Source organism: Plodia interpunctella, chromosome 22 (assembly GCF_027563975.2).
Source record: "Plodia interpunctella isolate USDA-ARS_2022_Savannah chromosome 22, ilPloInte3.2, whole genome shotgun sequence".
NCBI lineage: Eukaryota > Metazoa > Arthropoda > Insecta > Lepidoptera > Pyralidae > Plodia > Plodia interpunctella.
In genome coordinates this window covers 4476311-4499495 of record NC_071315.1, presented here as the reverse complement: position 1 = coordinate 4499495, position 23185 = coordinate 4476311, and the positions used below count along the sequence as shown (strand labels likewise).

The window sequence follows — 23185 nt, the reverse complement described above, 5'->3', positions numbered from 1 at the left end:
TTTTATTTTATTGATCGGATCTAACACCACTACGATCTCAACACAACTAGGATCTCATCCACGTGGGAACAGGCAAGGATCTTAAATATTATATTATTGATGAGAGGTTGATTTATAAAGAACACGAATAGACGTTTTGAATATTCGGCCATAGTAATAAACTAGCAAAAAACACTAAAAATAAAATTATAGATAAATATAAATAATAAAATTCATAAATAATAAAATTATAGATACAGAAATAGTTTCACAATTCTTTTATCGCTCATAAAAAAATATGACTTCGATATGTTCCTAGAATCGGAGCTAAAGGTACAAAGAAACATGAAAACATTATTTTTTATATTCGTTTTGTTTATTGTAAATACAATTTTAGTAGCAGAATGTAGACAAGACTCGGATAGCTCCATGGAGTTTGGTAAGTTTTTTCTTCATTTCATAAATACTAATTAAAGACATAAAAACAAGCGCCGCTACTGTCTTATCTAAAGCCATGGATTTAATAAATACCTCGGGAGTACCTACTGATTCCATGTCTAAAGCAACATAAATCTACAATTCCTGTAAGCGCTAACGCGACCCTGTGGTGTAGGTTTCCTACCATAGGATAGGAGTCTATTCGTTTTATAGTTTCACCACGCAAGTTAATTAAAACTTAGGTCGTTGAGGATTGCGTTTCACTTTTCACTGTCGAACCTTTTCGCAATGAGACGCAGTCAGCTAAACACATTGCGTCATTGTAACCGCAACCATATCTACAGCATCGACGCGTACCGAAAAACACAATCGCAAACGCATATAAAGGCCTAAAAGCCCCCTACCCCGTTGCTCCGTTGTTTTGTATTGGTTTTATCACTGACATGCATTGACGTACATACGTTCGAATCTCCATCATAAAATAAGTAGGTTCTTATGGAGTACCTACTAATTCCATGGCTTTAAATCCTGTGATATTTTAATCTCTCGCTCCCGAATAATTGAACAAGTCAAAAGGGATTCGCAAAGAGGAGGATTTTTTAAATTACAATATTTTTAAGGCCTCCACATAAATGTGCGAGAAGACGAGCCAGACGGGCGTCGACGTCACCACAAGAACCTGCGCATACGCAACGACTACGCGCTCCACCTGGACCAGAAGCCCAGCCTGCGTATCAGGGGCGGGAACACCACAGACACCTTCAACTATCCCTACATGGCGGCCATTATTATCAATGGCAGACTGTGGTGTGCTGGCACTATTGTTGACGAAAACTGGGTGCTGACTGCTGCCCATTGCTTGAACTAGTTAGTTTGTACATCTGTGATCCAAATAACTTCTAGAAAAAACACATTTTTACTGACATTAAGTAAAATGATCGTAAGTAGTGCCCTTGCATTTGTGTGGACTTGTACATTGAATAAAGATCGGAACTTGAGGGTTCCTATTGTAAACATTTATGCATACGAGTATAACTACTGTACAATATAAATAAATGAATAAATAGCTACCAGTAACTACATGCTAAGGCTCTACAGCCATGTTAACCAAGCTGATATGTTAGATCTGTTATGCCTCAAAGGAAATCTATTTTCTGTTACACTAAAGTATACCCATACTAAACTAGCTTATGCCCGCAGTTTCGCCCGCGTTCACCCCTTTAGACGTGGAATTTACAAAAAAGATTTCTTAGCGAACTTCTCTTAGTCATCATTTACCTTCCTGCCTCATTCATCATATTTTCGAAATATAATTTTGATAGATACTATGTACCTACATTGAGTTGAAGTCTAGGCTTTGTTTTTGTCTTCATATTTATATTTATTTATTCTTATTTGTTAGTATACAAGACAACACACACATGAGAAATCTAAATAAAATCCAAATACGATCAAAAAGAAGACCATCAACCTTTAATATCCTTACAGCGTTCTCCACGTGTCTCCAATCAAGACCCTGGGCAGATACGTGAAGATTCGCGTCGGCAGCTCCAAGCCTCATGAAGGCGGGCAACTTGTCGACGTGGTGGGGGCAGTCCGTCACCCCAAGTTTGAAGAGGAACCTGTCCCCCACGCAGACATTGCCCTCCTGAAGCTGGCTGACAATCTGGAGTTCAATAAATACGTTAACTTGATTAAGATATATGATGGTCTGAAGGAGCCGTTCGCTCAGAGTTTCGTTGTCGTCAATGGGTGGGGAGCCATCAGGGTAAATATTATCCTAATTCTTCCATATACATATATTATAAATCAAAGTCCTCTGACGCGTCCGTCTGTTCGCGATATACTCAAAAACTACTGCATGCGGTTATAGTGTGATTCTTGAGAAAGGTTTAAGTCTATAATTTATTATGTTTTCATAGTGGTAGAGTACCTTATTATATAAAAAAATATATGTTAAACTCTTCTGGAATCATAGGGTTTTTCTGAGCAGTGGTTGATCCGAAATGTTCGTAGATTTTTGAGCAATTCGATAGGTAATTTAAAAATTGACGTGAAAAACTATCTGTGGAGATAATTATAATTTCTGGATAAATGTTTTGATATTGCATGAGTCAAATTGCTTACGAAATTACGAAGAAGAAGTAGGATCATCGAAACAAACGATACTAAATCTAATAAGTTTTATGTCAGGGGTCAGACTTAGCGTTCAGAGACCACACGCCAGACCTGTTGACGGCTCGGCTGAAGGTCCGCACCCAGCACTACTGCATCGACGCGTACCAGTTAGTCAACGGCTTCCACTTCACTGAGGACTTCTTCTGCGCTTCTCTGAGGAACGGCACCAGAGATGTTTGCTTGGTAATATCCACTGTTTAGAGAATTACTTGGTTGAAACTCTCTCTCTCTTAACAATCTTAGCGCAATCCTATCGTCTTCCTCAGACATAAAGCGTGAGAGCCTAGGGCCTATTATGTTCTCTACTTCGCTACGCACGTTCTTCGACAGCCTAATTGATCAGACTATTGGTTCACATGTCCTATTTGACGAATTAAAGCCAACAGAACAATGCTTGCTAGCTGTTTGCGTGTCAGTGTCATGTGTTCAAAGTCCTTCAGTGATCTGCTGAAGGTCTTCACTTAGTACTACGGCATTATTGAGGACTTCTTCCGGGCCTTACTAACGTCACCAGGGATGTTTTAAATAATTACTCGAAGAAGAAAAAGTTTACGACTTTCTCTGCAGGAAGCAGGGATCTATCTCTCTTATCTGAACGTTTTTGCGAGATAAAGCGTTTTCATACATATATCAGATACATCTTACCACATCTACATATACAGATAAATCTTATCTTGAGGTTGCAATATTTGTTAAATGTAATGCTCATTTATTCCCACGCCTTTGTGATGTTGTGTTAAGAAATCATCGGGACAATTATAGACTATGTTTACTCCCTCCTAATACGGCATTACTCAGTAAAAGTGTTGTATGTATGGCACCTAAAATTTATAATAAAATTCCACAACAAATTAAAGATCAGAATTTAAATTTATTTAAAAAGCACCTCAGGTCCTTGCTGACTGATAAATGTTATTATAAATTGAACGATTTTTTTAAATGATAGATTTAGACAAAAATTTAGTTAATTTAGTTACTTTTATTTATTCGATTTTGTTTTGTGGGATGATAGCATGCTCTCCATTTAAATTTGCATACTCGTGGACGGTGAAACATGTAGGATTAAACTTTTCTTTTAACACCACATTGTAAAAAAATGTAAACTCATGTTTTTGCAAAGAAATAATCTTTGTCTTTATCTTTGTCTTAATTTTGGTTCCACAATACATGGTCTTGTACTTTTTTTGGTCAGACTTTTTGCACGCAAGCTCTCCACGACATCGACGACATCTGAATGTTATTTAGCGATTTTCGTTGATATTATACATTATCATTATGATGTTTATGAACGTGCACTACCAATACATATTTGCTATTATTTTAAGACAGGCTTTCAATAACTATTTATTTGTGGGCTCCAACGCCAACCTAGGAAGTAACCGGGAAAACTCTCAGATGAGAAAAGAGATAGGTCCAGTCGAAATCACTATATGTTTGCCCTCTGTCTCTCGTCTGGCTCAAAGAGAGTGGACTTACGTACTTTTATATATTTCAACCTCCTTGTCTAGTTCGATGCAGGCGCACCAGCCGTGCAGCAAAATTATCTGATGGGAGTCATGAGCTTCGGGCCTGAACGTTGCGGACACGAGTACCAACCGGCCGTCTTCATCAAGGCTTTCTACTTCAGGTTGGTAATGTATAAAAATAATGTTTATTGCCCACTAAGGTACCTAATATGCCCCTATGAGGCCAAAATAATGAGATAGTTTATTTTAAAGACCTTCTGGTGTTATGCAGAAAGAAGGATAATAAAAAATAGCAATATAAAAGAAATCTCTTTTTGGAATAAAATACAACAATAAACGATTCTCTCTTTAATGTATTTTCTTTCTATAATGTATTTCCTTTGCGGCGCAAAAAATAAATAGAAAAACGCACCCGGTGCTCCGATGCTCTATGGTGGCAGAAGCGACTGGGCAACCGGGAAAAAGAGATCTCAATCTCATGATGACGATATAACAATGATGATGACGATCAGTGAAGTGACTTTATAAAGTGAACTGACTATTACTGACAATAAATAAATTAAATATTCTTTAGAGACTTTGTGAAGACGACAATAGCGTCGTACAAGACCACAGCGGACCTGGTAGCGGCGATGCAGAGCGTGGACCCAGGGTTGGACGTAATGGCGCAGAGGCTGGAACACATGGGGCACCACCACGACCCCGGCGAGGTCACCATGCCCGACACCAAGCACGACTGAGCGATGTTAATATACCACTGTTTGCTGCGATCTTGTTTTGTATATTAGTTTCTGAGTTTCTGTTCCTTACACAACCAAGTTTTGTGCCTGCTTTAACTTTGTCATGAAATGAAGTAAAAATAAATTTATCTTGTAAAAATTTGTATAAAAACTCCGTAGATAGGTACTCCACGTTTCTTTATAAGTATTTTACTTTTTAATTTTTAAATGGGACTGTGTGAAAATGTATTTATTTTCGGCTGACTGAAAATGACTTTAAACTTAAATCTACTTAATTCTGTAAATACTTAATAAATAAAACTTTCTAAGTAGACAAGCAGAATCGAAGAGTCGTTATAAAAACTGAAATATTGATTAATCAATATCTTCGCCGAAACAAGAGAATAAGAAAAACCCCACAAGTTCGAAGAATTCCGCAATTCCTACATAATGTATTTGCTATTTGAACATCTAATTACAAAGCAGTAGGGTTCATTTTCTAAACTGATTTCCGAACGCCATTGTATAGGCAAAAATAGAATTGCAGTTTAAAAATAAAGTTGTATTACTCTAACGAGTCTTATGACTTTGAGATAAGGATCTTTAAATTCGTACGTAGCTGCACTTTTAATTTGGCAAAAATACGTAACTGTTTATAAAGAGTATGAAGTTGTGTACATATCACATATGCGGCTCATTTAAGTATAGTGAACTGTACTTCAGTAGTCTGACTACCATGATCGGCGGAAGCCGTATATTAATTAATAATTTGATATCGAAATTACATCGTCGAAATTTATGACATAAAAACGACTTATAAATAACTATTAATTATATAATTGTACACAATATTTCCAATAACAAGTTTTATAATCGTGTTATGTATGATATAACCTCAAAATACTTATTTGTGATTTTTTCCCGGGTTATCTAGTGATTTTGCCAAAATGGAAAGAAATATAGAATGTAGCTCGAAGAAACAAATTATTACGGCATTGTTAGGTAAGTGCTAGTGATTGTCACATTTATTAAAATAAATAACAGATGAGTGTGTATTATTTATTGTATAAAAAAATAATTTATTTAATTTACTAGTTTGCTGCTTAGCTTCACTAATGTCTAGAAAAATCTTTATTTTTAACTAAGTAATTTTTGGTGTCCATGGTTAGCGTAATAATTTATGCCTTTCTAAAATACATAATAGGTATTATAGCTACGCCGCTTTCGCCCAAAACCCCATGGGAAAAGATTTTTTCTGTATTTGGTTGTTCCAATAAGTATATCATTTTCGTGGTACCTACATGCAGTTTAGTGCACGAAGAAAAACATTCCCGTTTATTATTTGGTGGAATGGACAATTTTTTCATGTAATTGCCAAGGTACCTACTTATAATAAAAAATTTGAAAAAGATTGATTTAGTTATATAAAATATAGATTTAAATTGAAATTGTATTTATTAGTAATAAATAGCGCTCAATGGCAAGCGCGCTCGGCATGCTATAGTGGCGGTTAAGTCACACACTCGATGGTTGGTCATTGGATGGGTGACCAAAAATGTATTATGTTATTATAAATATTAAAGAGTATGGCCGCGTTGTGGGATAAGGCCCATACATCTTATCCATCCATAAGGAAGGCCTGTGCCCTTAGCGGTGGGGACGTTTAACTTCAAATGGCTGATGATGACGAGTAAATAAGTGTTACATAACATACATACAAGTAAGGTACAATAAAAATAAAAAGATAAATGATTAGCAGACGTCAATACAGTTTAAATATTTACGTTGGCTAAGCTGTATCTTGACTTACAGCATAGAAAAACAATATGTACTATGAATACACGTTTTTAAGTTAGTGTTAAGTAGGTACAGTTATATTAGTAAATAGTGTCGCTCGCACGCACCTTATTGATGAAATGTATGTCGTTCATACGATCCCACTTGGTGTAAGGCGGCTGTGCCACTAACTGTACTAAGCTACGTTAAGGATTGCGTGATTTACAGTAAAAAATAAAGCATACTTTAAGCTAAAGTATGTTTTGCCACTAAGCACTTTACAAAATTTGGCATTGACAGAATGAGACAAAACAACTGCAGAAAACTTAAAGTATGCTTATCTAACAGGATAGCTCGTTTTCACATCTGTAGTGAATCACACCTTTTTACACCTTGACTCCATATGTAATTAGCCTAAGGTATGTATCTACATGCCTGCCTAATGAAGGCATTAAGTAACGATAATTATTGATTTAAGTAACCAAACTTGTCAAAAAAAAAGCCAAGTCTTCCAAGCCGAATTCGCAACACACACATGTACGTACACATAGGTCAAAACTAAGGGCCTACCACGAAACAACATACACGTAGTACGTTACTAACGTCCATAAAGTTCCCTCTTTTCCCATATCGGTTAAAAAAAGAGAGAACGTGTAGACGCAATGACGTTCTATGTGTTTTATGTTACGTGGTAGCCCCCATGTAGACAGATAAAACTATAGACATCGTTATATCTTTCGTTTCATAAAATAAAAAGAAAACGTTTATGAGAAATATATGAGAAAAAACGGGATACAGCACTAAGTAGAATCTTTTGTTTCTCATAGTGTCACCGGTTTTACAACACCTACCTTATCGATTTGTCGTTGTAGTGATGTCGATGTAAGGTCCACATTTGTTAATTGACGTCCTTGGAGAAAAGGCTGCGGTGAAGTTTGTTGGGCCGCTTCATCTTCACCGGTCATTCCCATCGCCACCCACGGTTTGGTCCCCGTCGGGAACAAATGGGACTTTTTTTTACAAAAATTCCCATTCGTCCCCGACAAAACCGAGGGTGACGAACGGGAATGACCGTTCTTTACTTGCGCTTTAGAAGTGGACGGTAGACTTCGTTTTTAAGTAAATTTATGACGTCAATAAGTGATGTATATCATACAAATTTTGAATTTTGTATGGAAAATTCCATCTCAAATGGTGACGCTAGCTCGTTGTCTTTAGTTTTCTTTGTCTTTTGTCAAAACATTGTCGACAAACGAATACTTACATTTAGGTAAGGTGCAAACACTGAGCTATCCAAAACCATTGCAAATTCGCTGCTATTTCCACCGCATAGAGTTTCATACAAGGTTACTTTCGTGGGATGCGGTTTACAGTACATTGCTTACTTTTGTTACTGCTATATTTAATAATGGCCCGAGCACACGAAATGTTTACGTAGGTATATACCGTATATCTGTGCCGTACCTACGGCACAGCCTACCTAGGTATATGTATTGTATATATTATGTATAGATACATAATTTAATAAATGACGAATAATTGACTAACCTTGTATCGTTAGGTCCGATAGGCACAAACACAGAAACGGGCACAGCAGACCCGTAGAAGCAACCCAGAACCGTAGACAAATTGTTTGTGATCACAAATAAAAGTATTGAACCCAACCCCCCCTGTCAGTCTGTCCCTAGTATGCTTAACGGATTTTGACGCGGGTTTTTTTAATAGACAGAGTGATTCAAGAGATAAGTTTAATTCACGTGGGCGAAGCCACAGGCAAACGCTATTATGTATATAACATGCACAATATTGCACTCGTACGAAGCCGAGGCGGGTCGCTAGTACCCTAGTACATAAATAAATAATATATTATTTCCAGCAACCATACCATCTTTCACGTATGGCATCCAAATCGGCTGGCTGTCGCCCATGGCGTCGCTACTCCTGGCGCCCGGCCTCACGACTGAGCCAGTCACTGCCCAGGTCATATCCTGGATGGCTGCAGCCTTGCCCCTGGCTGGGATATGCGGGATACCCTTCTTTAGCTTCGCCTCTGACAGATTTGGGAGGAAGATCTGTATCATTGGAGCTTCGCTGCTGTCTTGTGTATGTGTCGTAAATATATAATTGAAGTATTTTACAAAACGGCTAACTAGGTACCTATTCAAAAACGGTAACAAAATGAAAAATTTGGTGAAGAGAAGTCGCTAGTTAATCTTCATGAGTTGTCACCCCCGTAGATTATTTTAATTAAGACCGTATTACTTACCTTTTTCGTTATTTTCACCATTAAATGTAAATTATGCGTAATAAAGGAAACTTCACAATCAGTCGACGTCAAAGCTGTACGAAGTTTAGTTTTTCTTCTTTTGTTGTATTATGGCTCTATCGTTCACCAAATAAATGATTACTTACATACCTACCTACTTAGTTGGATATAGTTTGCCAAGATGTTTTTTGCCGACTCCACGCTGTCATCGAACAGTTTACCAAACTTTGGCGGATTCGGCATACATTGCTGGTTTATCATTGCGGAAAATAAAAGCACTCATACTATTAACTACGCAAGGTTCACGCATTCGCGTCAGCATGTAATAAGCTGGCATTAGAGTTAAGCTGTTACAAACAAAAGTAAAACATAAAACAATTGTTGAAGATCCTTCCTTGGGAGCTAATCCTGGGTGCACCATCCGGTCATACTGAACATAAAGTAATAGGTGAAATTTAACTAACAACCAGCGGCAAACAAACATTAGGACAAGTGAAACAAAATTACTTCTAAACTCAATCTCTCTCTCTCTCTCTTATCTGAGCGTTTTCCCGCTTCCTTGTCATTGAGCGTCGGAGCCCAGGGTCCGCCTTACTACTTTTTCGTCTCCACTTCGCACGGTCGTCGGCGTCCCTAGTTGTCAGATCATTAGGTTGAATTTCTATGAACTTAGTACAGTCTGCCACAGAGAAATCTGAACCTCCCGCGATTTAAACCCCATCTCTTAGGGGGTCAGATTTCTTTGTGGCAGACTGTACATATTCCAACCTTTCACAGATATCCTGGGCCATCAAACTGACATGGATCACGCCCCCGGGCCTCATCATAGCCAGGATAATGGCTGGGTTCGCTGCAGCGGGCTGCTTCGTGGTCGTCCCTGTGTACATCAGGGAAATCGCTGAGAGCAACTTGAGAGGCGCTTTGGGTAAGATGCCGACGAAAATGAATTTACATTGCGTAGTTTGTATGTGAGATTTTTATACCGCAAGGAAAAACCAGCAATGGACGTTAAAACCAACAAAGTTTGGTGAACTGCGATAATATGTTGGAGTATAGGAGGCCTCAAAGAGCGAGGGAATCCATACTAACACTTAATATTATAAATGCGAAAATCTGTCTGTTCCGCTTTCACGGCTAAACCACTGGACCGATTTTGATAATATTTGGTAGATATGCTTGTATTTAAAGACCTCCTTACAAACATTTTTGTCCCAAAATCAACCCCCAAATGACTGAAAAGTTCACGCAGGTGAAGCCGTGGGTGAAAGCTAGTACATTTTTTTATAGGATCTCTTGTGATGACCGTCTGCAAGCTCGGGGTCATCTTTGTCTATGCCGTCGGGATGTCGCTGAGTTACGCCGGAAACCAAGCAGTTTACTTGTCTCTAGCGGTAACCCACGTGGTGCTGTTTTGTTTTATGCCCGAATCCCCCAATTATCTGTTGAAGATTGGCAAAGAAAAGGTACGTACTTACATACATATTATAACCTAACCCTGTTCTTCATAAAAAAGATAATACACTTATATTTTAAGCTAAAGTAGGTAGTGATATTTTGCCAAATTTTGTAAAGTGCTATAGTGACAAAACATACCTACGCATTAAGGTATTCTAATATTATAAATCCGAAAATTTGTGAGGATGTAGATATGTGTATATGTTTGTTACTTTTTCACGCAAAATCTACTGGACGGTTTGTTATGTAATTTGATCGTGAAACTATCTAAATAAAAGTTGGTAAATTTCTATACAACAGTGAAAACTTTATCGTGATATAGGCGTTTGTTACGATTCAAAGGCTGCCTTTTGGTAAACTGTATTTTTGTTTTCTCACTCGTCTTGAAAATCTTTTTATCTCATTTTAATGTACTAACGGATTTTTTCCTTGCTCTTTCGACATCTGGCTAGAAGCATTGAATGAAAAAAAATAAACAAACATAGTTTTCATTGTTTTATCATACTTACAATGTTTGAACATTTTAATAGTCGTAATTATGATTAATTAAGTAATAATGTACTCATAAAATTAAATTAATTTGATAAACATTGAGAATTTACTTGTTATACCTATATATGATAAAGTTTATTGTTTAGGATAAATCGTTATATGAAGCAGACGAGGCTAGTCACCTCTTGCTCGGATCAGATCCTTCCTCACACTATTTTCTTCTTCATCGATAAAGATTGATAGGTACATCTAAGACAAATGACTTAGGTGGCTACTTTTTATCTTCTGCGATAAAATGATGACAATCTTTAAAAAAAAGTTTTAGAAAATATCCCGCCAAGTACAAGTAGCCACAAGAAGGATTCCGTACCATTTACAAAACACACAAAAAACACGAAAATTCAAATTTAAAATTATTTATTCAACTTAGGATGATATTACACCTACTAGGTAAGTCACTTATTGACGTCAAAAATATATAAAAGGATTTGTTATACATGTCACACATGCTTTTAAACTTAATTTTGAAAATAACAATGAGATGAAAAAATCAGGAATCGAGCGGGAAATGAACCCGCGCCCTGTCTATCGGGGTAAATTTATTATTACTTATCTATCACAATTCATGAGATTCAAGCCTGGTGGCTGTAGACGAACGTACAGCGCCCAGCGGAGTCTTAATAATAATAAAATTTGCGAATTGGTCATTCAGAAATCACTTCACTTTCTGTTGTTCTTAGCGGAGCGGCAATAGCGGTGATTTCGCAATGAATTTGTCCGATCGACTGTACGGCATTGCGCGTACGTAGGTAGTAACCGTTATTGCCAAGATGGTAAACAATACCGTTAGCTGTTTGAAGATCACTTTTCACTACCCGCGTAGTTACCTATGTACAAAGTTTCTTTAAAAAAATAATGAAAATACGGAAAAATTAATAAGAGTTCATTATGCGACTAAAGTCGGCAAAAGCTGAAATAATAATAGGTAACAAAACAACATTCAAGTCAATTTCACATTGAAAAGACGTTTAAGTAAGTAAGACGTTTAAATAATTCTATAAAGGAAAAAGTGATATTCTCACTGCCTCAGGAAGCCATCAGAACCGTGGCGTGGTTGCGGAGTATACCCAAGTCCTGTAAACTCGTCAGCGACGAGCTGGAGAGGCTGAAGGTCGAACAGCGGAGCTTCGACGAAGCTCCGGCGGTCACCATCACGAGCGTCGGTAAGGTTTAAGGCCGGTGCACAGAATATGAATGAGCGAATGAAGAAATTACCCTTTATTGTATAGTACACCATGTCGTATTCCTCATAGCCGAGGGTCGTGCTCATGGAATGAAACACACACAACGACTTTCTTGGCATTATTAATGTCATTACCTTCTCATAATAACTATTAATTGCCATTACCTTCCCCATTTCACACACACAAGTGCGGTTTCCTCACTATGTTTTCCTTCACCGGGAACGGTGGTCGATTAAAACTATTAAGTATAGGTACATGAGTCAGATTGGTATACAAACTCTCGTAAGTCTACGTTTAGAATTTTTTTAACTTTCTATGGAACTAATTTCATGCCATGCATTTATATTGTTGTGAAAATTAAGCTGAAGCTTTTCGCTTAAATATAAAAAGTTAATTATTTAAAACTTATCAATATGTATACAATATGCCCGATATAGTAGGATGTCGATGAGTTTCGATTTCGGTAATACGTGACATTGTACTTATGTTTCAATAGGTTATCTGTAAGATAAACTTGAAAAATAATTGAATAAAATGATCATTAAAGGAGCACATTAAAAACATATTTATCAATCGTGTTATGTGTGTGGTATTTTATATTAGATAGGTACTCACTTATCATAAATTAAAAACATGAATAATATGTAAATGATGTTTAGAAATAAAAAATTAGTACCTACCTACAATGCGAAAATTTTGAATTAACAAGTGTTCTTTGGTGTGCAATACTTATGTAGCCAGCCATAAACTGTTTTGCTGTTCGCGGCTCCGCGCGCGGCCAAGCAAAAGTCTAAAAGTCTTAGTCACTCTCTAGTTCTCCACCCTTCCAACTATCGTCACACAAAAAAAATCGCTTCTAGTTCTAGTATACGTATACCTAGTTAAGTACTTTATCATTTGATTTCTTGCCTTCCAATAAGCTACGAATACAATATAAATAAGTATAGCCGAGAAAACAATCCTGGAACCTTGACGTAGCGTGAAAATTAAATGTTTTTGATTCAATGTGGATGTGAAGGCGAAACATTGCATTTATTTATAGCCTACTCGTGACTAATCACCACCTCAACCAATTAAATTATTGTTTTATTTATATAAAGTTGTATGGCAGTGAGGCGTGGACTTTGCTAAAGAAGGATCGAATGCGTTTGAAATGTGATGCTGGAGGCGCATGGAGAGAATTAATTGGACAGATAAGAAAACAAATGAAGAAGTACTAGACAAGATCAAAGAAAGAAGAACGTCATTGAAAGCAATAGAGACAAGAAGAGGAAGATGTTTGGCCACCTTATACGACACGACAACTTTATGAAATATCTGATTGAGGGAAAAATCGAAGCAAGAAGAGAAAAAGGAAAGCCAAGAAGGGCATTCCTAGATGAAATAAAAGAGAAGGCAGAGCTCGTGTCGTATAGGGAGGTGAAATCGGTGGCTGAGGACAGAATTAGATGGAAAATGCTCCACCGACAAGAACAAAGTTCTTGAATTAATTGATTATACTTATATAAAGTTACTCAAAATATATTTGATGATAGGTACAATGTCTACCACTTTACCTTATTCGCAAAACATGATTTAATTTAAGATTTTTAATATTAGATTAACAAAATACCTATACTAGTAGTTCTCAATATAACCAAAGTAGGTAGAATCAAGAAAAAAACAACATTATTTTGCTAATTTCTTTAAATTTAAATTTCTGAACAAAATAATTACAATAATTTTATTTTATATATACTTACGAAGCATGTAGCGGATTTATGTCTGTACGTTTATTGACTGTTGCAGATTTTTTTTTGAAAATTATTATTATTATTTTGTGGAATGCAAAAAAAAAACAAAAATAAATCGGCTGCGACGAAATTATAAGGGTTGGCACTTGGTTTGTTATAGTGCGTGACAAAGCGACTTTCCCAGCGCTGCGCATGGTAATGATGCTGATGGCCATGCAGACGCTGTCCGGGTGCTTCGCCCTCATGAACTACGCGGCGGACGTGTTCCGGCGCGCGGGCACCGAGTGGAGCCCTAACATGCTGGCGCTATTCATGGGCTCCTTGCAGCTGGTCGGGGCGTTCTTCACGACGATGTCCATTGAGAAGTTTGGCAGAAAGGTGAGGATAATTCTTGAAGTATATTATAAGTACGCTGATAGATATATTTCATTTATGTATGAGTACGCTCTTGCGTCTTTCATTAGTGTTCATATTTACTTTTCTCTATTTATTTTTTTTGGTGCAATAAAGATAATTTTATCGTATTACTCTCTCTCATATTTGTATTCCCGGTTTCATCCAGGGCTGTGACGCTGCGAAACCCGAGTCAACGTAAAATACTTAATAGACCTTATAATTTTGAAGATTAGGTTGTGTCCAAGCAGGCGTCACCAGTATCTTTAATTTTTTTGTGTCAAAAAAAAAGCAGGGCAAAAACCTCCCCTGTCTTCCATAGGTTTCTGACTTTTCTTGGTTATCTTCGATTTAAGTGACATATTTTCAACTTGCGACTTTCAATACCTAATATAAAGAAATCTGAAACGGAGTCCATGTGCAATAAGGTGGGTAAGTCGTGGTTACATCAAACTTATTATTTACCTAGTACCTACGAAACGGGCCCGACCATCGCATACAAATCACATGGACAATAATAATAACATTGTTTGAATGCTAATTCGCTTAAGTAAGTACTTATTTACGAATGAGTATCGGTAACTTGTTTGTTTTCTGTATTAAAATTTACTGGCCATTACTTACATGTGCACTTCTTCAAAACTTGATCTAAAATCAATTAAGTAAATGATTCGGCTGTGATTTTACAACCGGCCGCCTGCCTGACGTCAACCCTCCTTGGGAATGATATTGTTGCCTATCAGCTGTGTCCCTTAGTCGCCTCGTATCCACGGAAGGATATCGAGTGGTCCTATTCTAGGATGCAACAACACACCACACTTGCTCCCCTACATTCCCTTCTAAATACACCAATTTTCTACGCTATGTAGGTAGTACGGCGGCGGCCGCATTGTGGTGTCTTCATAACCAAATGTGTGACTAAACGGCACGCAATTACGTAAAATGTTTTGGTAATGTCGTTGGTAGTATTGTTGCTTGATTAGCAAAGCATGTAAGTAGGTAGGTATATATTACATTTTGCATTACATATACATTGCATACCAGATGGATTGTTTTTTACCTGGGAAATAAAGCGTTTATGTAATAGATAGGTATAGCTTCCTAAAAATAGCATTGATGCTAAGAAATTATGTTTAATCTACGGGAAATAATGAATAGTTACTTACCTTCAATCTTTTATCTGTTTCTGCCACGTTTCTCCTCATACAATATTGTAGTTTGTTTGAACGCGCTAATCTCTGAAATGGGTAGGTACTTACCTGCTAGGATTAATTAGTGTTTGTTGAAGGTACAACAACCGCATATTTTTACACGATTTCTTGTATGGAACTTTGGTTAACTGCGTTTGGTTAGTCTATACTATTATTATAAAGAGGTAAGCGTTTGTGAGTTTGTATGTTTGAGGCGGGTAATCTCCGTAACTACTGAACCGATTTCAATAATTCTTTCACCATTAGAAAGATACAATTGCTATAGGCGATACTTTACCTCAATTCTCAATTCCCACGGGAGCGAAGCCCCGGGCAACATCTAGTTATAAGTATATAAAAAAGCACACACGCACGCTTTTAGCGGCCGGTGTGCACCAAGCTTTTTTTTAACCTTAGGTAGGTATTTATTGCACAACTGGAAAGTTGGAATATAGGTACTAGCGCCCCGTCCCGGCTCCGCTCGGGTAAAACCATAATAAATTATACACCAAAACGTTACTCTTTAATAACTTTATTTAAAAAAACCGCAACAAAATCTTTTGCGTACTTAGTTTTGAAGTTCTAATACCTACATAGGGACCGACAGTCAGCGGGAAACGACGTCGTTTTATAACTATGTACCTAAGTGATTTGTAAAGAAATTGACTGGCAACAATTATATAAGAATGACCCAGTTTGGCGGAGACTGAAGACCTTTACCCATCAGTGGGTCACAGAGGCCAGCAGATGATGATAAAATTTAAAACAAAAACACATTTTGTTCAAGATTCCGCTGGCAATCAGCTCGCTATTAGTCTCCCTGTGCATGGCGACCCTGGCCACCTGTTTCCTGGTCGGCACCGAGACAGTGCCGTGGCTGCCTGTGGTGGCCGTATGCTTGTGCATCCTGGCGTATGGAGTGGGCCTCGCGCCCGTGCCGATGGTCGTCATGGCTGAGGTGTTTACATTTCAGGTGAGACTGAACATTCTATATATGATTTTAATTGCCGATATATAGCCCAAATCTTTCGATAGTACCGATGGCTCAGAATCAGACAATTGTTATTTAGGTCAATGCTGTCGATAGCATCCTAAACAATCTATCTGAGAAATTTTCAAATTAATTCAAAGAAACATAAAAATAAGGAAAACCGATCACGGGCTTAGACCCTTTGTGGCTGAGGAAGAAACCGGAAAAACGCTCAGATGAGAGAAACATAGTTTGTGTATGTTTCCGAGCCTTTTTCTTCAGATCTCAGCCTCTTCCTTCCTTTTCAGATGCGCGCGCGCATGGCGGGCGCCTCAATGGCTTTCTCTTTCTTCTGCAGCTCCATGACTGTCATCTTCTACACGCCAGTCGCGAACCAGTTCGGTCCATATGTTGTATTCTATACCTTCGCTGCGGTAACTCTGTATGGGTTTTTGTATACTATACTGTGGGTGCCGGAGACGAAAGGAAAGAGCTTGGAGCAGATTCAGAGCTATTGGAAGAAACCAGAACCGGTTTTTGTATAGGATTGTAGTATAAGAATGCCTACTAAGACCTCACGTATGTAAATGTAGTGAAAAGTTGTGACTAGGGATGTGCCGTTCTGGAAAATCGGTCAGAAACGACACGGAAATTTTCTTGGAAACTCCTTGAGAAATTTATCTTCAGGGAACAGATATCATCGGTATTTTCCAGGAAAGAAAATTACACAACACAAGGTTTATCGCAGTCTCACTTTTTCTCATACAATACTCGTGTGACATTTTGCGGCACTATCAAAGTGGGTTTAGTCTAGTCGACTGAAATTTATTTATTTATACAATTAGGTATGTACATAGATAAGGTAATTTAGCGAAACCTAAAAATATTTGGGATAGTACTTACCAAAAATTTCAATAAGTGCTTATGTCGGCTCCACACTATCGCCGAACTTTACCGATTCAACATACATTGTTGGTTCTTCATAACGGTAAATAGAACCACACAATGTTCACGCGTTAGCGTCCGCTTCTGTACGAGTGTGGCGATCATTTACGTACACTGTTCAAATGAGTTTCTTTCGGCATTTCTTCTCAGCAGTGGTCGTTTCGAAATGCCAGTAATTTGTGGCTTGTGAGAAATTACTATTTAATATAAAAAATTAAGTGAAAAAGTACCTGTTAAGGTCTAATTTCCGAATGATTTGAATTTGTACTTTTATGACACTTATGGGAAATTAAAATAAGTACATATTTACCTTATTAGTGTTCTCCATTTATTAATCATGCTAGTCAGGCTAAGTGGGCTGGGTACTATTCGGAGAATACACAAAAATACTAGACTAGTTACTTATCAGCATATTTTCAATATTTTGCTATCATTATAACACGTCACACTGGATTACTCATCGAATACAAATCTGACGCAACACGTCGAAAGCAATAAATATACTAAATAGACAAATTTTGTGTACAACACAGGAACATTGCGTAGCTTATATGACTTTTATTACCACAATTAAAGACCAGCATTGTATGCCGAATACGTCAAAGTTCGGTAAACTTGTCCGCGATAGTGTGGAGCCAGCATAAGTTTAATTTTACTAAATACAAAGAATTATAAAATATTTATACGTAAACAAATAGTGATGTAGGTGCCTAAAACATTGACCAAAATACATAGAGAGGATGTTCCTCAACTCTGTCATCAATATGAAAACTATGTTTTATGATATCATTTACAAATGAGCTCAAATATAGCATTTAAGGATTGTAATTTAGTTGTATTTTAAAAAACAAGTGATAGAAGTCAAATCCTGAGAAGAACGAATGATACTGAACAACTAAACCCAAAACTACTACCAAAGATACTAATAAAGTATCTTATCTCTCTTAAAATAGGGTAATTGCCTGTGTATAAAATAAAAGAATGTCACTTGATCAATATTATTTATAGTATGTAAGTACTTAACGCATTTAGTATGTTTTGTTCTCATTAAAGTTTAACATAAATCGTTTTTTTTATTCCAACATTTGCGGCATTTCTTGTGTTGTTGACTCATGGAAAAATATCTGTATTGACTTGATGTCAACTACCACTATTGTGGACTATTGTCTGTTTTAATTTTATGAATTATGTACAGTTGTAATTCAGTAATGTAATAAAAGACATACCAAATAAAATACACAATTTATATGTTTATTATTTATTTTAATACATAACTACAGAGAATCATCACTGCGGCGACCGCTCGCCGCCGTCACAGGACTTTTTGGTACACTTAAAATAAACATAATTAAATTGTATCGCCATTGCAAAAAACGTGCGAACATTAAAAATTAAGCGCAGTAATAAAACCACTGCCATGATATTATTTTATTTAAAATTTGAGAAAATTAACGTTAAATTTAACACGTTCAATTACATTGTTCATTCGATAAAATAGCTTTCTCCATTTCGTCACGATTAGTATGCCAATGTAGAAGTCACTTCACACGTTTGAATTTCACGGCGTTTTATACTACGACATTTTAAGTGTTATACCAAAGTCAACAATGAAACGAATATTGGTTTATTTATAGAATATTTTATGTATCGAAAAGAAATACATGCAGTTGATGAAATTAAATGAAAATTAATGTATTTTTTCACAATAAACTATATACATCATCAATAGTTATATTGGGAGGTGGACTGGAGCCAAAACAACTTCACACGCCCACGGCAAGAGGAACTAAGTATTTAGAAGTATATATTTTATGTGCTCAATTGAAGTCACAATAATATTACAAAGTCGGAGTAGATACCTAGCGATCCCACACTAGGCCAGGCCTGTAGCGTGGGCATCACGTATGAGTGGTGAAGTCAATTAGTTTACCATTTCATGTGACGTTCGCAATCCAACCACACAATGATTCGGTCTTTACCATTTTATTTTTATTTAATTTTAAACTGCGATTCAGGAAAAAAGGAAATGTTGATATTTTTTCATTTGCTATGAAAATCATTTCATATTCGACAGTAACTGTTGTGCCCTATAATAAGGTCATGAAGTTAGTCATTTTTACCTTCTAACAAAGCGAAATTATTTTAAATTAACATTTTTAACTTTGATATAACACTATAAAAATATTAGTTGCTTAAACATAAGACGCATAGGCGCGCAATTTACATAAAGTAGGATCGACCAGCCGAACTAATTACAACTAAACAACGCGCAAACAATTATAATTAAATCAAAATAATAAAAAAAAACTATAATACAGACTTCTCTCTTTAGCTTCTGCTACCTTCCCAACAGGGTATTTATTGATTCTGCTAACGTTGAGTTCAAACAGTGGCTCCATTGATCTTCAATCACACGCAATACGAACTGCTATTGAAAAACCATTTGGAAACTATTATTATTTTATGATAGCCGAATCACACTCTGGGCGAGGTTTATTGAGAATCTTCCAGAAATAGCTCAAAAATTAGTATTCATTTCAGTCACAATATAATACCCATAAATATTTTCTACTTTGAACCTTAACTGTGCCAAATAAAATGTAAATTCAAGTGGCAATATACCATAGTTGGAAAGCTAGGAGCCATTAGGATAACACAGGAGAGGCCATGTAACGAATCGGTGTAACCAATTGAAATGTATGAGACATTACGCCTGTCATATCCCGCTTAAAATTAACACTTTAGATACATCGATAGTGTTGCCATTTCCACAAATGCAGCTTGTTCCAATACAGAAACGCTTTTTCCAAATCAATTTTGGATATTACACGTCGCGCAATTGCTTTTGTTATCAGATCAATAGTGAACACTTTGCAAAGCTTAACACAGATGGCGACACCATATGTAACAAAGACAAAGAAAACTATAGACAACGAGCTAGCGTAGTTGAATGAGATAGAACATTACTATACAACATCCCGGCCTATATCATACAAGTTGTTCTCGTGTATTTCTAATATGCGTTTCTATTTCTTGTTTGAGCAAAACGAAAGATATGACAAAGTCTATAGTTTTCTTTGTCTTCGCAATATTTTCTGAATTTCACCAAAATCAGCCCAGCTGTAAGTGCCCAGCCGCTTTCACGTAACAGACAAACTTTCACATAAATATTTAGTAAGATGTTTAAATTATCAATAAAATGATATAAAAATATCATAGCCTGTCCTGCAGCATTCGAGTATACTATTTTCGTATCGAGCCATTTACCACAGTATATTAAAATTAACATTAATATTGTCAGAATATAAATCGTTTCTCCAATTCTGATTTAATTAATTGGAATTCTTTTGTCAAATATTTAAATTTTATTTGTCGGGTTAATATACTAACAAAATATGGTAATATATTTTTTAGCATTTACATTACTCTGGTGAAATAAATAAGACAAGTGCATTTAAAATAGGGTGAATCTCGTGAAAATCTTAATTATGGTTTGAGATGCAAAACGAAATTGAAATCTTTTTATAACATGGTTGATTTTTTTTTATATAACAGATAAATGTAAGTTTTTAATATCGTGCCAACAATATTCGCAGATATTTCAAGAAATTGTGGCAGGGTATTATACAAAACAGCTATTTTACAAAATTTATTAAGGGACATTTTGTATTCATCTTTATAAATCCACACAACAAAATATGAAATTTATTTCCTCATATGCACAAAATATGGACTGTACCATTTCGGTCCACAGAAAAAGCTGTTAAACTGTCAATGTCAAAAACTTCTCAAAATGGCATATCCCGCGCGATTAAACTGTTACTCACGTAACAAAATCTCCAAAAGGGAATTCATACTTTATCATCATTATAATAAAGTCTATAGCGGCTTCGCATGACAATACCGTGGATTTTAGCCAGTCTTCAATATTTAAGCGTATCAAAACCCGAATGGGCGTTCGAAATGATGTATTCGCCCATAATAATGGTTCAAATAAGGTTCAAATGTATTCACATGTTTACACATTAAAGTACATACTAGAACAATTTGTCATTATACAATTTAATATCCACTTCTCAAATTTTATTTATTTCAGATTTCTCAAAATATATGATACTCCAGAATAAAAAAAAAATAGAGTAAATTTGATTGCAATGTCAAAATATACAATTTAAACAGCACAATTTAAAGAAGATTTAGGTTTATTTTATTGTAGGAAAAAAACACAAGACTGTCTCATTTAAAACGACATATCGTGCGACAGTAGTACAATTTTATAGGTATTTTTACATAACAATTACACGATTATATCAAGATGTACAAGAAATTAGTATAAACTCCAAAATTCTGAGTACCGACAAATATTGAAAAACGAAAACTGATCGATAGAAAAAACTACAGACAACGACCAAACGTAGCCAAGTGACATAGAAAATTTCTATACTACTTGCAAGCCTACATCGTACACAGCGGCAAGATAGGCGTACCGGGCACACGATGAGGGACAAAACATCTCGTATATACACGTATCTCTTTCTTGTATTCGCGAAAGATCTAACGGCGTCTCTAGTTTTCTCTGTCTACAGTATAACAGTGCTATCTGTGACCGTATCGGAACCTCATAAGACATTGCCTTGTGTTAGCCCACCGGTGGGGTAGCGGTGTCGTAGTACTCACTCGCTGAGTGTCCGCTTGGTCGCGGGTTCTTCTAAATCCGTTTCGGGAGGTTGTTCCAAGCCGGGCAGTTGTATCTGAGTGTCGGACGCTTCTGATGGCTGTTGGATATATTGTGTATTAGATTTATGTGAAATTTATCATTTTTCCAACTTACTATACTTGCTTCCTGGTAGATGAAAAAAATTGCAATTTATATTAGTAACAAAATTTTCCTCTACATAATATCATATCAAATCAGGTGTAGATAAGTATTGCTAACTAAATCATTGACTAAACGCTTTTTTTTTTTCAAAACAGTTCGTTTTATTTTTCTTGCAAGCAATCAAACGATTTTGTAAAACAAAAAATTCTGAAAGTACATATTTTTTTCATATATGTATATGAGCATTCTCCATTAAAAAAAATCTACAAAACACACACAAGAACCAAAATAAGTATACAATATACTAACAAGGTCGAGACAGAAGTCGTCGGATCTACACAGCATTACCTTAGCGTCGATACTGCCCGACCTCGACACCGGCAGCTTGAAACATTTACACGGGACTTTCATACATTGTACGCTACTTTTTAATGATATAACAAAATATAACATGGCGTTAGAAGGGTTAAAATATGATTGATGAACTACTAATTACACGTTCAGTTAATGCCTTCAAATTATTAATTGCTTATTCACTTAATTTCTTGATTTATCTGTTAAGTGGAATTCGGTGCTTGGAAAATTTTCAAGGTTTTATTCTGGCTTATGGTTGACTATTATAAAGTATATATCAAAATTATTACAATTAAATATAATGAACACTCAAAAATATCGAGAATATTCATATTTACTTTTCAACAATCATTTACTTCGGTAACATAAGAACTGTCAAATTCAAACTAAAAAAATACGGTTTTTTATGACTGTCATAAAACACGACCTGTACGTTTAATAAATTAACTGAATTAGCGGCTTTTGATCTCTGGAAATGAAAATGAACTTAACAAAAAGTAATGGTGTACAACAGCAACAAAAGTCCATACCTCAACATCGTTGGTGTTGGTGGGTTCAGGTGCGGGTCTAGCGCGTTTTTTACCGCGGGCATTGCCCGCCTCCGAGGGCTGCGACCGCTTCGGCTGGAACTGTGGGGGAAATAAATGTTATTAGTTAGGAAGTTATACAGACAGACAGATGTAGTGATAAACAACAATACAAATATTTATTTTATTAATAATATAAATGCGAAAGTTTGTGAAGATGTATTATTTCACGCAACTCAAT

The 23185-nt window shown here is 36.3% G+C and overlaps 3 protein-coding genes across 4 annotated transcripts in view; 2 read left to right on the top strand and 1 right to left on the bottom strand.

Annotated features, from left to right (window-relative positions):
- The first annotated feature begins 250 nt into the window (after positions 1 to 250).
- LOC128679976 (trypsin-5-like) lies at positions 251 to 4870 on the top strand. The gene is made up of 6 exons (XM_053762549.1): positions 251 to 418; positions 1038 to 1284; positions 1906 to 2185; positions 2611 to 2778; positions 4104 to 4222; positions 4636 to 4870. Exons 1-6 carry the CDS (start codon positions 289 to 291, stop codon positions 4799 to 4801), a joined length of 1110 nt encoding a protein of 369 aa, XP_053618524.1. The 5' UTR covers positions 251 to 288; the 3' UTR covers positions 4802 to 4870.
- Positions 4871 to 5504: 634 nt separating this feature from the next.
- LOC128679975 (facilitated trehalose transporter Tret1-like) lies at positions 5505 to 18498 on the top strand. Its single transcript, XM_053762548.2, has 8 exons — positions 5505 to 5782; positions 8433 to 8659; positions 9600 to 9747; positions 10110 to 10285; positions 11860 to 11992; positions 13907 to 14124; positions 16117 to 16302; positions 16608 to 18498. The coding sequence occupies exons 1-8, from the start codon at positions 5728 to 5730 to the stop codon at positions 16842 to 16844; spliced, it is 1380 nt and encodes a 459-aa protein (XP_053618523.1). The 5' UTR covers positions 5505 to 5727; the 3' UTR covers positions 16845 to 18498.
- Positions 18487 to 23185, bottom strand: part of pds5 (precocious dissociation of sisters 5) — a 24049-nt gene continuing 19350 nt past the window's right edge. The window contains exons 18-20 of one of the 2 annotated variants that reach the window (XM_053762544.2): positions 22948 to 23046; positions 22373 to 22447; positions 18487 to 22019 (exon numbers count right to left, since the gene is read on the bottom strand). In XM_053762544.2, the coding sequence (XP_053618519.1) occupies positions 21918 to 22019; positions 22373 to 22447; positions 22948 to 23046 (276 nt within the window). In that variant the 3' untranslated portion in view covers positions 18487 to 21917. The remainder of the gene's footprint in view (positions 22020 to 22372; positions 22448 to 22947; positions 23047 to 23185) is intronic. The other variant, XM_053762545.2, reaches the window with a different exon arrangement.